Source organism: Propithecus coquereli, unplaced genomic scaffold (assembly GCF_000956105.1).
Source record: "Propithecus coquereli isolate 6110/MARCELLA unplaced genomic scaffold, Pcoq_1.0 Scaffold76, whole genome shotgun sequence".
NCBI classification, from domain to species: domain Eukaryota; kingdom Metazoa; phylum Chordata; class Mammalia; order Primates; family Indriidae; genus Propithecus; species Propithecus coquereli.
Genome location: NW_012153729.1, coordinates 6,977,521 through 6,993,798, shown reverse-complemented (window position 1 = coordinate 6,993,798; position 16,278 = coordinate 6,977,521). Strand labels below are relative to the sequence as shown.

Genomic DNA, 16,278 nt, shown 5'->3' with positions numbered 1-16,278 from the left:
AAGTGGTATACAGTCTTCATATAAGCAGAGGAGAGTCTGGGTGTGCTCAGTCCTGACTTACAGGGGCAGGGGCTGGGTGGAAGGTGGCAGAAGGATGGCATCTATCCTACGTAGAGCTGCTTGTGTTAGGACAGTTGGATTGGTTGGAGATGTTCAGTGGTAGCTGTGCCGGAAGACCCTAATGTACCAAACAGAAAAACAAGTATCCCCCTGGCACACCCCCGCAGCCTGCTGAATCAGTGAAGTGGCACTCAGCCAACCCACTGAAGCTCTAGGGATTCCGACAGCAGCCAAATGAAAACCTGGAGAATTTGAGAAAAATCCATTCGGCTTACTTTTGGAGCATGGTTAGAATTCATGCTGTCCAAGGAAAGCAGAATATGAGTCCTGTGAGAGTATTTTAAGGGGGGAGCATCCCCAGCATTGGAGGGAGCCCTTTGGAAGGTTTCCCATAATAAGCAACGGTAAACTGGGGACATGTGAGGTGGGTAGTGTTTCAGCCTCTGCAGAAGTCTTCTGAGGGGGACAAGATTGTCGGTGATATTTTTGCTGTTCTCTGCCCAGAAGGCTCTTCTTTTTATATGGTCTTTTTATGTGGTTGGTCCCTTCCCATAATTTAGGGCCGGACCAAATGTCCCTCCTCAAATGTCCCTTCTCTGAGTACTCGAGTTTCTTTTGAAATCATCTCGTTTACTTGTTTGCTGTCCTCTCTTACTATAGTGTGAGTCCCATCGAGGCAGGGCCTGAGCGTGGTTTGTGGTCCAGGCTAGGGACATGATGCTGCCCAGTGGCAGGGCTCGCAAGCAGAGTGAGCTTAAAAGTAGCATCCATCAAACTTGGTGCCTGGTTTGGGGTGCAGAGGAGGGGAAGGATTGCAGGTGGCCCTGCAGAAGGGAGAGGAAAAGTGTGTTCTGCTTGGTTGGTTTGCTTTGTTTGTTGTTTCTTTTACAAAAGTATAATACAAGGATTTTTTAAAAAGTGTTTTTAACCTTTTCTGAGCCAAGGACTTCCGAGAATCTGATGAAACAGTATCTTCTCCCCGAGTAAATATAGAACCCCCAAAATGTTGCACATAATGTGAAGTAGTCAACCTGCAAAAGCCACCCATATCTCCTCAGGAGCTAAAGTCTTCAAGTTAAAAAAAAAAAAATTATCCCTGGCCAGAATAGTACACTTAAAAAGACGCATGCACAGGAACGTGAGAACATCGTAAGTGTACATCTCTGATTTTTCACGAGGGGAACATACCTGTTGGAATAAAAAGCAGAACCTGAGCAGGTCCCCAAGCCACACTTCTGAAGCTGCCCCCACCCCAGGTTAACACTATTCTGACAGCGGGGATTCATTCTGCCTACTTTCTCCCCTTTTTTTCCCTCCCTGCTGCCCGTCCATCCATCACCCCCCTACCTGCACAGGGTTGTTGGGTGGCTGGGAGCATATGGAAGTTTTCTTGGGACCTGAATGCCAGGTGGCTCCTTTTGACCCTGCAGACCTGCTCTCCACTATCCTGGTCTCCCGCTCGAGGCAGCGGGCTCCCCGCCCTCTGGCTTCGGGCCATGTTTGGTTGATGGAGAGCAGAGGAAACCGAAGGGGATGTTTATTCCCCCTGCTCCCTCCTGCCATATCAAGGTCGCTGTGGACTCTGCATCTCTTGACCTAAAGTCATAGCTCCCCGCACAATCCCGTCTCCAGGTTCCAGGACCGCCGGCCTTCCCCGCATCGCCTGGCCATGGCGCTGGCTCCCCACCCAGGCGCCTCCCGCAGGCCTCACGTTTCCTTACACCTGCCCTTTCTGAACAGGTGTCTCCGCGCTCCTCGGATTACCCCGTAGGATTGTGCCATCATCTCCCCGCCAGACGCTGACTGGTCCAAGAGACTGCGTGTGTCAGCCGCTGCCCAAACACGCTTGCACGCTCGTGCCTCCCTGCACCCCTCCTGCCCGTGCGGCGAGGGGCCGGCGCCCTGAACTTCGTAGAGACCGACTCGCACACGACACCCTCGGTTTCATTTGCTTGTGGGGCGGTAGCTGGCAGGGGACTCGCACGGGGCGAGTGCTGGGATCCTGAACTCCTGGGTGTCAGCTCAGAGAGGCGACGAGAAATGGGGCCCCATTTTGCCCTCACACTGGTTCACCTTTCAAAGTGTAGTGGGCAAAAAACAAAACCCAAAAAATCCAAATCAAAGTGTAGCTGGGCTTCATCAAGAAGAAAAAAAAATCACAACCGAGACATGCAGAAAATGTAGTTAAACGGTATTAAAAAGAGAAAATGTGTGGGGTGGTATTTATTGTTCGCTTTATAGATGGCTTTTAGAAAATCACTTTAAAAAGAGCTTCGTTACACAAAGAGTGCAATGCGCACCATCCAAGGGATGGGCACACTTGAAAATCGGACTTCGAGGAGAGTGGGGAGGCAAGGGCAACATACGTAACCTAAACATCTGTATCCCCGTAATATGCTGAAATAAAAAAAAAAAGCTTCGATACACCTCAGGCGGTGAGGCTACTTCACCCCAGATGGGACTCGAACCCACAATCCCTGGCTTAGGAGGCCAGTGCCTTATCCATTAGGCCACTGGGGCTTAGCGAAAGCGGCGCCCGATCACATGCCTCTTAAACTGTGACGCCACGGGCTGCGTAATGACATCACAGGAAAGCACCCACGCACAAAACCCGATTGGACGGAGGCTGCTCCCTAGCTCCGGGCTCTAGGACGAACCGTCCAGGGAGGGCTAAAATTAGGGAAGAGACAGGGATTGTGGGATTGCGGTCTGCCGCAGGACAATTGCAGAGATTAAAACATTTCGACCACGAAGGGACTCGAACCCTCAATCTTCTGATCCGAAGTCAGACGCCTTATCCATTAGGCCACGCGGTCTCCCCGATTGGTGGCTTTTCTAGGCGACCCACTTGATGACCAGTAGACTCCAGCGGTGACGCGGATGCAGGGTCGTACTTGTGTCAGTCTCCGCCGCACCCACGAGGCATCCTGTGGCGAAGCGCGCGCCGCCTCCTCCAGCCGAACCGCCCGCGCCGCCGCCTCGGAGCTGCGGCACCTGGACCAGGCTTCGTGGCCCGCTGGGCGTCGCGACCGCGTGGCCTAACGGATAAGGCGTCTGACTTAGGATCACAAGATTACGGGTTCGAGTCCCTTCGTCGGCAGGCTCCTTTTGAGCGAGTCCCTTAGCGGAACGCAGCAATCCGCCGCCCAGCTCTGTTTGCGGTTCTTTCTTCGTGTCCGTCCCCTACCTCCGGTCGCGCGCTTCGCCTTTCCGCGAGCCCCCCCTCCCCGCGGTACGGCGCGCCGCCTGGAGCTCTCGCTCCTCGCGTAGCCCCGCGGGCTCCCCAGGACCTGGGCCACGGTTGGCGCAGTGCGTGGGCGCGTGCAGCTGGACGCGCTATCACGCACCACGTGAAACATACGTCTGATCGCGCCCCAGTGGCCTAATGGATAAGGCACTGGCCTCCTAAGCCAGGGATTGTGGGTTCGAGTCCCACCTGGGGTGGTGACGGAGTTTCTTCCGAGTTTTTGCCACCGGGAACCCGCGACCTCGGCCTGCTTATCGCAGGCTGCGGCCCCCTCACCCGCTGTCCTTCAGGGCCCTCCGCAGTCCGCGTGTCCGCACGTCGTTCGTCCTTGGCTGCCCGGTACCGCCCCGTCAGCCGCAGCTGCGGTGTCCTGGAAATCCTCTGTGCCCGCGACCTTCCGGACAAGTCCTGTCCCAGCCTCGAGTGGAAGCTGCTCGTGCCCCTGACTCGCGAGACGCGCGGGTCGCGGCTGTCGGTGCTGGCGCGGCACTCCCTAGGGTCTCCGGCGCAGACGGGGCACAGACCCTGCTCGACCCCGGGCTGCAGCAGGGATCAGGGTCGCTTCCAGAGTCCCTGAGAGAGGGGAAAAGAATAATTCAAAAACGACACGCTCTTACCCCAGGTGGGACTCGAACCCACAATCCCTGGCTTAGGAGGCCAGTGCCTTATCCATTAGGCCACTGGGGCCTGCGGCACGTGGTTTCCGCATCTCCTCCCCTAATAGGCGGCCGCCCCCGGGTCTCCCCGGGAAGGTCTCGGAGGCGCCGCGGCGCGGAGTCTGGGGGCCACTCGGGGATGTGGAGACTGAGGTGGGAGGCACTTCCTTCTTGTCCACCTCTAGAGACCTGATAGAAAATCCAAGAATTTTAGGAGAACGTGGTGTGGGAAGTGGAGGAGCACAGACCGGTATTAGGCGTGAACACTGAAACACACGCTGACAATCTTCCCCGGCACGAGAGCGCAACCAGGAGGGACAAATCCTTCCAGTCCTGACAATAGAGATATTAATATATTCCATCACAGGTATAGAATACATAGAAAAGTCAGCCAAATAGATACTTCAGCCTAATATTTCTCTCCTTTAAAACTGTTAAACAAAAGAACAAACATTTTAAAATGTTACATTTAAAATCCGTTATTAAAGTCCACGCGCATCTGAAACGTGTGACAGCAGTTCAGCCAAGGGCAGCGTTTGTCCCCCGCTGTGTCTGCTGTGCGATCTGCCCATCCGCCCCCAGCATCATCGCGGGGCAAGGGGACTCAAGAGACATTCTTTGTTTCTCTCTACAAAATGTAGAGTCAGCAAAAACCTGTCTCCTTCCTCCCTTAATGTCTGCAAGAAGGAAGAGTTTAACCCACCTGGCTCCAGCCTACTGCCTTGAGGATGCTCTTTCCAGTTGCTTCATTTGTCTTTCTGGGCTGGGCGCGGTGGCTCACACCTGTAATCCCAGCACTTTGGGAGGCAAGGGGGGAGGGTCACTTGAGGCCAAGAGTTGGAGACCAGCCCAGGCAACATAGCCAGACCCCGTGTCTACAAAAAAAAAATTTTTTTTTAATTAGCCGTGCGTGGTGGCTTGCACCTGTAGTCCCAGCTACTGGGGAGGCTGAGGCAGGAGGATCGCTTCAGCCCAGGAGTCTGAAGTTGCAGTGAGCTATGATGACGCCACTGCACTCTAGCTGGGGCAACAGGAGACCCTGTCTCAACAAACAAACAAACAAGCATTGTCTGTTGTGTGTACCATGCATGCAGTAAAGGGTACAGACCTTAAGGCTGCAGCCCGAGTGGTGTTTACATGTGTGTGTACTCATATGACAGCCACTTAGGTCAAGACGCAGAACCTTTCCAGCACCCAGGAAGGCTGCTGTGCCTCCTGCCGGTCAATGGCCACCTCCCCCAGGTAGATATTTGCCTGACTCATCACCACAAAGTAGTTTTGCCTGGTTTTGAACGTCATACAAGGGGCATCTTTCTCTTTTGTAAAGTCTGGCTTCTTTCACTCACCCCTGTGAGAGTCACCTGTATTCATTCTTTTGCCCTTAGCCTTTTTTAAGGCATGGACTCTACTCTCTGTCCCCAGCCTTTTTTGTTTCTCCTTACCTCTCCTTCCCCTCCAGGTCCCTTCACACGCCACCAATGTCTTCAGAGGGCCTGTTGGGCCCAGCACCCTGCACTCGCTCCAGGGTCATCTGCAGGGGTGCCTTCTCTGCTTTACTGCTGCTGCCATCTAACCAAGCAAGCCCCTGGCCCTGCTGTGCCTCACTCAACTGCTCTTGTCATTCCCAAGAGTCCACTTGTCTCCCTGGGTCCTGGATCTCCCAGCTCCCACCTCACTCCCGCTCTGCGGCTCATACCCTGCCCTGAGCATCACCACCGGGCACTCCTCCTCGCGGGCACGCCACACTCACTTAGCAGTCCTCCAAACCCAACCCCCCTTCGTGACTTTCCTGTGTCAACACATAGCATCACCCTATGTCACGCCCCCGCTCCCAGGCCACCCAGGCTGATTTTGTCCCCATAATCCTCCAGCGTCCTGTATTTCCTCCCCATCCCTGTTGCCACTGCCGTAGTTCCAAGACTGGTACCTGACTGGTCACATGGGTCAGTTGACAACCACACCTGCTTCTCATCCTATCGTGGCAGATTAGTACCCCCGACAGCCCCTGTGGGGGAAAGTCTAAACATCTTGGCTGTCACATTTAAGTCCTTTCTGGATCTGGCTCCCAATGTGGCAGACCCATCTCTCAGCTCCTCGCCCCCTGGGCTCCAAACTGTAAGTCACAGCCAGCATTCCCGGAGTGTTGCTCAGTGCCATTAAGCACTTGTTTTCATTTAAATCCCACAATAACCCTACGAAGTCGGCACTAATAACATCATCCCCAGTTTATAGATGGGAAACCAAGGTCAAGTAGTTTGTTCAAGGTCCCGCAGCTGGGGGTGGTGGAGGGGCGGGAGTTGAGCGGGGCAGTCTGGCGCCAGAGCCCATCCTCTGAATCCCCAGTTCCCTGTCCCAGCCGCAGGCAGGCCTTGGCGTTGCCTGCATTTTCCTTGCCTTGTGCTCGGCCACCACTGGAGCCTCCAGGTGACATGCGCTTACCCTGCTCCCCTGGCCAGCTCCTCCCCTCCTTCGGGCCCATCTCGAGCACTTCAAGTACATCTTCTCTGACCCTCCTGCTGCAACTAGTTGCTCCTCTGCTTCCTGCAATCTATTGAGGCTTTTCTTGTCATTTACCATGCTTTAAGTCATATTATTGTAATCCATTTTTTTTTTGAGACAGAGTCTCGCTCTGTTGCCCGGACTAGAGTGCCGTGGCGTCAGCCTAGCTCACAGCAACCTCAAACTCCTGGGCTCAAGCGATCCTCCTGCCTCAGCCTCCTGAATAGCTGGGACTACAGGCATGCGCCACCATGCCCAGCTAATTTTTTTTTCTGTATATTTTTAGTTGTCCAGCTAATTTCTTTCTATTTTTAGTAGAGACGGGGTCTTGCTCTTGCTCAGGCTGGTCTTGAACTCCTGATCTCGAGTGATCCTCCCGCCTCAGCCTCCCAGAGTGCTAGGATTACAGGCGTGAGCCACCGCGCCTGGCCTGTAATCCATTTTTCTTCTCAGCTGTTATCACCACCTGATGGCATGTCAATTCTCTGGAAGAAAGGACTTTGTTTTGTTCACTGCTGACTCCTCACCACCTCACCCAGTGTTTGCTGAATGACTGAATGAACTAAGGAATGTCCACTTCCTGCTTATGAGCCTCAGCCTCCTCCTAGGCCCTGAGTCCACTGAGGACAGGGACCATCTTACGTATCTTTCGTATTTTGTAAAAGTCATTTATAAATGACTTCTTCCCCTTGTTTAGAGCAGGGAACGATAAGTCCCTGCTCACATAAAGTGCATATACTGCTACAGTTCATTCTCTGGAATTTAGAGCATCCCAATGCAGTATTTGTCAAACAAGAGAACTAGACCAAAAAAATAGAGAACAGTGTGAGAAATTCACTCCATGCCACGGCAATCTACTGCTGCTCTGCTAGCCTGCATGTTCTTCCCACACCCAAGGGATGGCAAAAATCTTCCAGCTTACTCTTCCTGCCTCTAAAACCCCACTGCCCAATACAGCACCTAACACATAGTACTCCCTCCCGCTCAAGATCCTCAGCGGCTTTCTGTTACCCACGTTTCTTAAACTCCTTAACTTGAATTCGAGGCTGTCTGCATCAAGCCTCTGTTTCTGTCCAGGCTTCCCTCGCAGTCCCCTGCACAAACCCACCATTCAGTACTGCTGGCTTCCTCGGCCCCTCAGCACCAGCCTCTTTTCCGTCTCCTGTATTCATATTGTTCCCTTCAAATGGCATGTCCTCGTCCCCTCTCTACTGATTAAAATCCTATGCCGTTTCCATGGCTCAGCTCAAATGCTCACTCCTCCTTCCTGGCTGTGTGTTCTCTGAGGGCAGACACCAGAACCCCTTCCTGTTTCCCCCGAGCTGTGACACATAGTCAGTGCCGGGACAATGACCGTGAGACACTGCAACTGAGAGAGAAGGTAGGAATTCCGTTCGGAAGCATTCTGAATGAATAGGGAAGCCCAAGAGCCCAGAATTTTATTGTAACCAATACAGCAGGTAGATAATTCAGGTTTGAAAATGTGGTAATTGCCTATAAAGACCTTTGCAACTAGTGCCTGAAACTCTCACTCCAAATGAACATTCTTGTGATGGCGCCAATGTCACAGACGAGCACTAACAGCAGGAACAAAGACACCTCTGTACGGTGTTAAAGGCATCTCCGCCGCAACTGCCTGGGCGCCCTGAAGCCTGGTCTTTGCCAGCTGCGGGTAATTTCAGTCCACGTCTACTCTCCTGCTCGTCTTTATGGTAGAATGAATTCTCTTCTGTCTCAGCCTTTCCCGATTCATGTTTTCTATCCTGAAAACAAAAAGGCTACAATTAGCCCAGATGCCCTATCAGTGCTTTTCAAAGTGGTGGGAGGCGCTGGGAGCTCTGCGGGAAGCAGAGCAGCCACCAGCAGGTGCCAGCTCACAACCCGCACCGCAGGTCCCGGTCGTCTCCTCCTCCTGGGGCATCTCACCTGCCTACTGGCAGGTCTTGGCCTTTACCGGCCTCCTTCCTTACCTGTGCAGACTCTCGCCTACACAAATCAGTTTATATAGCAGCTCAGGGCATTTTCTGGTACCTGATTCTCTGAAGTTTAGCATCTTCTTTGGATGGCTCCTTGGGTGTCTGGCTGGCCTCGGCGATTATGTCTCGGATTTTCTGTAGGCAGTCTGCCAGATTGCGGAACTGATAGCGGCTGCTTTCAGAGGTGAGTATCAATTCTCCTGCCCGGTTGATCTTATTTTTATGCTGCAGAGAACAAAGGAAGAACCCTAGTCCTACAGGGAAATGTTTAAAAGTCACTGAGGGATTTCTAGGGAAAGAAAGAGATGGTGGTGGTTACCGAGATGGCGATCCTCTGCCGCACGGGCCCTGCGATCCAGTCCGCGGTCGCCAAATGGAACCTGACTTCAGCCTTGGAATTCACTGTGGATGAAGGACAGAAGGGAGCACTGGTCACCTGGACTCTCAGGAAGTCTCAGCACCAGGTGACCAGTGACCACCCTGAAACAAAGAGAGGCCAGACACCCAACCATGTGCCTTCTAGCCTACGTCAAAGTTGGCCATGGAACAAGCCTGCAAAGATACTGAGGCGCTTTTGGACAAAAATAGACTTCTAGTAACCACGTGTCCAGTGCTTCTCTTACAGTTTTACTGGGTGCTGAAAAGAATGGGGGGAACAAGTTCCACCAGGATGAAGGAAACCTATTCTTGGAGCTGGCTGCCAACTCACACTGTGATTTCTCTTTGTTAAGACCCATAGCCAATCCTAGTCCTAGCAACCCACAGCTGAGCATCTGAGAATCAGACCACATTCAAAAGAATAAAGAGGATTATTATAAGCTGGCAGTATTTAAGCTTCTGCTGAAAAATCCCTTTATTCTATATGAACATAAACACAGACCTCCTCAGGCCCATCCCCCGGCTGAGTCTTAAAGCAAAAGCAATGAGGCGCCTGTACCTTTGTTAACGTTCTGCCCCCCAGGACCACTACTACGGCAGTAAGATATCGTCAAGCGATCTGTAAAACAGAAGAATGTGCACACAAAAAACTGATCATCCCATGGCAAAATGTGCACACTGCTAATGTCCTATCACCATAACTATCCCTATTACACATCTCTCTTTTGGTGACTTTTTTTTTTTCAGATAGGGTCTCACTCTGTTGCCCAGGATGGAGTGCAGTGGTGTGATCATAGGTCACCGCAGCTTTGAACTCCTGGGCTCGAGTGATCCTCCCGCCTCAGCCTCCCCAGCAGCTGGGGCTATAGGTGTGCACAACTGTGCCCAGCTATTTTTTTTTTTTTAATTTTTGTAGAGATGGGGGTCTCAATATGTTGCCTGAGGTGGTCTTGAACTCCTGGGCTCAAGCGATCCCACTACCTTGGCCTCCCAAGTGCTGGGATTTATAGGCATGAGCCCCTGTGCCAGGCTTTTCAATGCCTTTTATTAATATGTACAGTCGTCCCTCTGTATCCATGGGGGATTGGTTCTAGAACCTGTAGGGATCCTAAAATCCACAGTCCCTGGTATAAAATGGCGTAGTATTTACATATAACCTATGCACATCCTCCCACATATTTTAAATCATCTCTACTTATAATACCTAATACAATGTAAACGCTATGTAAATAGTTGTTATACTACATTGTTTAGGCAATAATGACAAGAAAAAAGTCTGTACCTGATCAGTACAGATGCAACCATCCCTTTTTTTTTCTCAAATATTTTCAGTCCACAGTTGGGTGAATCCGCGGACATGGAACCCGTGGACACAGAGAGCCGACTGTATGAACTACATGTACATAAATGTCACATTCACATCAGTAAAGCTGGATTTTACTCACAGATGTCAAAACTAAAATCAAGGGCAAGTGACTTTCCCAAGGTCACACAGATAGTAAAGGAAGTAAAATTATGATGTGGTTGTCATCTGCTTTCGGTTTAATACATCCCACCAGACCTCCTGCCCTTGCTTTTTGCTGTTCATTGTGTGTTTTAAAGCAGGGACTCTTTCAAAAGCTCAAACTAAGGGGCACACTTAGTTTAATTCCAGAAGTGGTGGATGTGGAATCCCAGTGGACTGTAAGCTCCAAGAGAGCAGGACCGTGTCGAATTCACTGTGCATTCCTGGGGCCAAGCTCATGGTTAGTGGTACATCTGTTGCACGAACGAGTACTTGAGCTGGAGTTGGGAGCCCTGGCTTAGAACACTGGCTCAGCCATGACGTGACTACATGGTCTAGACAAAGTCCCACTGCCTCTCAGTCTCAGTGTGTTTTTAGTCTGTAAAATGAGGTCTCCTCCTTCGCTTTTTGTAATTAATGACAAGCAGCCTTGTATTGTCTGAGGAAAGTAGGGAAGGGACAGTAGTCAAAAAATTTCAGAAGACTAGATGGTGAAGCACAAGAGGTCTGTGGGGCAAAGAACTGTGGTGGCACCACGGTGGCAGAAAGCAGTGGTGACCCATCTCGGACTGCTGCTGAGAGGCTTTCCTCCTCTGGAAAAGACAAATTAAATCCTTTTTCTGACTTAGGTAACAAATGCGCACGGCACTGTAGGGGAATGGTTCTACCACGGTGCCCTGGCAACCTTGCCTGTAGCCACACAGGCCACGTGCGCAAGGCTGGAACTGCGACTGACCTAAGTCTTCACAGGAACAGACGCCTCGTGACGGATGTGAGCGTGGGAGCCTGGCAAGGGGCTACCACAAGGCCACTGCCCACTCGCCTGCCCGTCTCCCCGGGAGGCTGGCATGAGACACTTCTCCTTGTATCTCTTCACCTCGAGTTCTGAAGAGACAAGCGGCTTTCTGCCTCCTCCCCAACACAACTACAAGCTATAAAACTGCAGGGCTTCCTGTCCCTTGTGTTGCAGTCATCTGGTCTCTTTCAGTGTCACCCTGAGCAAGGAGGGGGAGCCAGCACCTTTGGCTACTCTTCCTCTCGCTGTCTGTGGAAGTCATACACTCTCTGAATGTAAAAAGGGCTCATTGTTTCTTTAAAGGCCACAACTATTAGGCGTTGCCTATGCTTGACAGGTACAAAATTTTAAAGTTATGCAAATGGTTTACACAGAGAAATCTCCACGCCTGTGCCCTAGCCACCAGGTTTGTCTTTTGTCTCCACCTGCCAAGGCAGTCACTGTATCCAGGTTTTTGTATTTCCCTTCAGATATATACGGATTTATATACACATACATACACAGATTATAGATAGAGAGGTAGATGTTTATTTCAGAGATATAGGTAAGTAAAACACAATGGTAGCTTACATACTCTCCTGCACCTTCCTTTTTTCCCGTAAAAATCAATTCATCTACTGTAAAGATTGCTCATCTCACGAGAACATCGAGAGCTCTCCATTCGTGTGGCACACGACACAGAACTCCACGAGTGGCTACACCATCATTTATTTGCTATTCTAAACAATGCTGCAAAGACTCCACTTTTGCACACCCAGAGATAATCTCTTTAATTGGGCTGGAGCGATCTGGAAGGAATGTATGAGGGGTGACAGAAAAGATTGATTAAGAAAAACCAAAATTACTTACCTAGAGGGATGTCATTGCTGGCTTGCTCTGCGTCATCCTGTAACATAATGTCACAGTGTCAAATAAGTATCACCTATTCCTAACTGGTCCAGGGCAACAAAAGAAATGATGTAAACCCACGACACAAATGTAACACATTACTATGTTCAAATCCCCAGCAAAATCATATCGAAATGACAGAAAAAGCTTCCCCAGACTCCAGAAGTACCACCTTACCAACGCTCCTTAGGAAAATGGAACTGCTGTCTCCAGCCGTCCCTGCCCTGGCCTTAGCTAGTGTCAGGCACTATCAAGGCCTGGCTCTGGGGGTGACGGGGGCGGGGGGGAGCCACAGTGCACATGCATCAGGGAGGCTCCAGAAGCAACAACAGCCTCTGCCAGCCTGGAGCAGCGAACCTGGCAGGCCACCCTGTTTCTTCCAAGGCCACAGGAGGCTTGCATGGAGGCAGCCTGCCTTGAACAATGAGTGACTGGTACATGTGCCCTGAGGGTTTGTGTCAAACTGAACTAGTCACCCCAGGACTTCTCACCTCCATCTCTCTCCCTAGTTGTTCCCCCAGCAGCAATGCCCTTTGGCCTTAAAACCTCATGTCCACAAGGCCCAGGCAAATACCGCCCCCCACCGAAGTTTTTCTGGCTCTCCAAGCTCAAAGTATCCTCATGTTTACCCCCTCTGGCTGCCTTCATCCCTTTTCTCTTAGAATCATTTGAGGGTGAACCCCTCACCCTACTCTACCTCTCCGCAGCACTGAAGACCACGGACCACGCCCTCCTTCCTGAAGCATGTTCTTCCCCTTCCTCTGAGCTATCCTCTCCCAGTTTCCTCTTCCCTCCCTGTGACTCCTTCTCACTCTCCTTTGCTAGCTCTTTGCAACTTTTAAACAATGACATGGCTCAGTAATCCTTTTTCTTCTCTCTTTCTACTCTTTCTTTCCCTAAAACACTTCATTTATTTATGTGGATGAAAATATCCTCTATGCTTTTGATTCCCAACTTTCTGGCTCAAACTCAAGCCTCTTTCCTCAACTCCACACCCATATTCCCAACTGCTGCTTGATGTCGCCTCTCAGATACCTGATGGATGCCTCAAACCTCAAGCTTCCTCCAAGAGGATTCCCTTATGAACAATCTGAAATGCTCCTGGCACTCTCTGTTGCAGCACCCTTCTATTCATTATACTACTTCTCAATACCCAATGTTCCCCTCTCCCCCCCGCCTTTTTTTTTTTAGAGATAGGGTCTCACTCTGTCGCCCAGGACAGAGTACAGTGGTATCATCATAGCTCACTGCAACCTCAAACTCCTGGACTCAAGTGATTCTCCTGCCTCAGGCTCCCAAAGAGCTGGGACTACAGGTGCAAGCTACTATACCCAGCTAACTTTTCTATTTTTTGTAGAGAAGGGGGTCTTCCTCTTGCTCAGGCTGGTCTGAAACTCCTGGGCTCAACTGATCCTCCTGCCTTGGCCTCCCAAAGTGCTAGGATTACAGGCATGAGCCACCGTGCCTGCCCTCCACCCCCATTTTTTTTTTTTACTGTCTGCTCCTTCCACTAGAATGTAAGAAGCAGAGATCCTGTCTGTTTTGTTTATCTTGGCTATATCTGCTAAGCTTGAAATAGTGCTTGACACGTAGGTTCACAATAAACTTTTTGTTGAATGAATGAACAGACAAAAGAACGTTATTGCCACTCTCTTGTCTCAGTTGATGGCAACTCAATTCTTCCATTGCTCAAGGCCCCAGACTTCAATTTCTCCCTATTCTCACTTCTCACATCTGATCCATTAGCAAATCCTGTAGACTTTACCACCAAAATGTCTAGGATCCAACCAATTCTCATGATTCCGATTGTCTCCACTCTGCTTATCATCTCTTGCCTGCACCGTCGCAATCTCCTAACTTGTCTCCCTGCTCTTGGCATCCTTCAGTCTGTTCTCTGCAGTGATCCTTGTAGAACTCCATTTGCTTTCCCCCTCCTGTCCTCTTTCCCTCATCTTTCCGTGACGCCATAATGGTGTGCATGGATATCCTGGCTGATGCTCTCGAAAGCATCAACAATGCTGCAAAAAGAGGCAAATGCCGGGTTCTTACTAGGCTGTACTCCAAAGTCATCATCGGGTTGCGAACTGTGATGATAAAGCATGGTTACACTGGTGAATCTGAAATCACTGATGGTCACAGAACTGGAAAAATTGTTGTGAACCTCACAGGCAGTTTAAACAAGTGTGGAGTGATCAGCCCAGATTTGATGTGCAACTCAAAGATCTAGAAAAATGGCAGAATAATCTGCTCCCATCCCATCAGTTTGGTTTCATTGTACTGACAACCTCAGCTGGCATCACAGACCATGAAGAAGCAATATGAAAACACACGGGAGGGAAAATCCTGGGAATCTTTTTCTAGGGATGTAATACATACTTACAAATAAAATGCCTCAATGGGAAAAAAAAAAAGTGTAATCCTTGTAAAACTACGTCTTCTGCCTCAAACCCTCGAATAGGTCTCCTTTGCATTAAGAGGAAAGGCTGAAGGCCAGTAAGCCCTAGAAAAGGCCTTTCCCCAGCCATCCCTCTCCTCTTTAGCTTCACCTGACTCCCCTGCTCAGCCACACCAGTCAAGCCGGCTACTGCCTTAAGGTTGTTGCATTGCGCTCCCCACGATTTTCACGGCTCGTTGTCTTGCTTCTTGTAGGTCTTGACTCAAATGTTACCACCTCACTGAAGCCTTCCCAGACCATTCTACTTAAAACTGCAACCCAGCTCCCTACCTCTGGCACTCCTTCTTCCTTCTGTGCTTTATTTTCTCTGAAGTACTATCTCAAACATTCTAATTACTTACTTTACTTACTGCCTGTCTCTTTCCACTAGAATATAAGCTCCACAAGTATTAGGCTTTTTATTTTTTTCAATACTCTATCCCCCCCGCCCCGCCTAGCATAGTGTGCACAGCATGCTCTCAATAGATGTTTGTTGAATCAGTGGGTGACTGAATGAATGCATGTTCTCTTCCAGTCCTATAGGTGGAAGCTTAATGGATCTGGGGCCTGATACAGTGCCTGCACACAGCGGGCTAAATACATGCATCTGGAGGTACCAAGGAGAAGCCTTGTTTTCTCATGCATCTTTGGGTTACTAGAGGCAACAGGCAGTGTAACGTCTCAAAAGGTAGCAAGCAACTTGGCAGCCTCTGGCCTTTATTGTCCACTTTGGAGGGCCAGAATGCCCGTATTTTCTACCTTTGGGACAAGAATCCTGAGGGTCAGGAGACAAACACGGAAAAACTGGTAGCCTTGCAAGAAGCATATCCATTGGGCATTCCCCGCTCCTGCATATCTCGAGCCACACCTGGCGCCCCAATGCCCTGCAGTCCCAGCCCCCGGTTGTTGGCACAGCCAACCCCCTCCCGCAGCGACCATCACGTTCCGAGAGCCGCGGCCCCTTTGGCGAAGCTCCACGCCCCACCAGTGTGTCCCCGGCTTCCTGACAGCACCCAGCAGCGGGAGGAACGCCTCTTCGTCCTGCCCTTCTCGGCTCACCGGGACCTTCCATGCGGTGTCCGAGCCCTGGGATTCGGGGTAGAGCTTGTCCAGGCTGTAGATGCTCTGGAACGCGGTGCCGTCTACCTGCTTGTGCAGAGCTCGGCGCGGGCAGCGCGCGGGCGGCGGGAGCAGCCAGACTCCTGCTCGGCTCATGCCCCCGCGCAGGCATCTGACAGCCGCCATCTTCAGGTCTCGGGACGCTTCCGGTTGGCGCCTCCTCCCCGCGGTCCGCAAGCTCGCGCTGCAGTCGGGACTTTGGTTCCGCGCGGCTTCCTGGGCCCGCCGAGGGTAGGCGGTGAGCTGGACTCCGGGCGATGCTCGCCGGTCGGCCGCCTCCGGGAAGCCTGGCTGGCTGGGGAAGACAGTGGCCGGACCGCGAGCTCCCGAAGGAGCCTCCTAGTGAGAAGAACCCCTGGATCTCGTCCCAGAAACATCACTTCTCTCCCTTTCAAGGGAGTCCGTTCCCTCCTCCTGGACCGCTCATCACCCAAACGCCGCTGAGGCCCGCCCGCCTGCCCCGCTCTCCTCATCCCTTTACCCTGCTCTGCATTACCTTGTTTTCTTCTTTTCTCTAATCACTCAATCTTAATTGTCTAATTTAATTGCCTGTCTTCTAGCCAGAATACAAGCTCCAGGAGGGCACTGGCTCACTGCTGTATTCCGAGCACCCAGAACATGGCACGTCGTGGACACTCTACAAATACGGATAAAATGAATTCTGTGGGAATGTGTTTTTGCAAGTTGAATTCTGGTAGAGCTGGTTTGGGGAACTTCAGGC

At 51.1% G+C, this 16,278-nt stretch overlaps 1 protein-coding gene and 4 non-coding genes across 7 annotated transcripts; 1 reads left to right on the top strand and 4 right to left on the bottom strand.

Moving 5' to 3' along the window:
• Positions 1-2,507: 2,507 nt before the first annotated feature.
• On the bottom strand, positions 2,508-2,580 carry TRNAR-CCU. The gene has a single exon. It is a non-coding gene; the product is annotated as a tRNA-Arg (tRNA).
• Positions 2,581-2,803: 223 nt separating this feature from the next.
• TRNAR-UCG lies at positions 2,804-2,876 on the bottom strand. The gene has a single exon. It is a non-coding gene; the product is annotated as a tRNA-Arg (tRNA).
• A 555-nt stretch (positions 2,877-3,431) lies between these two features.
• Positions 3,432-3,504, top strand: TRNAR-CCU. Its single transcript has one exon. It is a non-coding gene; the product is annotated as a tRNA-Arg (tRNA).
• Positions 3,505-3,921: 417 nt separating this feature from the next.
• On the bottom strand, positions 3,922-3,994 carry TRNAR-CCU. The gene has a single exon. It is a non-coding gene; the product is annotated as a tRNA-Arg (tRNA).
• Positions 3,995-7,905: 3,911 nt separating this feature from the next.
• On the bottom strand, positions 7,906-15,699 carry ICT1 (immature colon carcinoma transcript 1). Of its 3 annotated transcripts, none has more exons than XM_012662247.1 (6): positions 15,498-15,699; positions 11,966-12,002; positions 9,376-9,435; positions 8,758-8,840; positions 8,494-8,663; positions 7,906-8,225 (listed from the first exon to the last, which is right to left on the bottom strand). In XM_012662247.1, the coding sequence occupies exons 1-6, from the start codon at positions 15,681-15,683 to the stop codon at positions 8,141-8,143; spliced, it is 621 nt and encodes a 206-aa protein (XP_012517701.1). In that variant the 5' UTR covers positions 15,684-15,699; the 3' UTR covers positions 7,906-8,140. The 3 variants fall into 3 exon arrangements, with proteins under 3 accessions (XP_012517701.1, XP_012517703.1, XP_012517702.1); XM_012662249.1 differs by having other exon boundaries at positions 7,906-8,220; XM_012662248.1 differs by having other exon boundaries at positions 15,585-15,666.
• Positions 15,700-16,278: the final 579 nt, after the last annotated feature.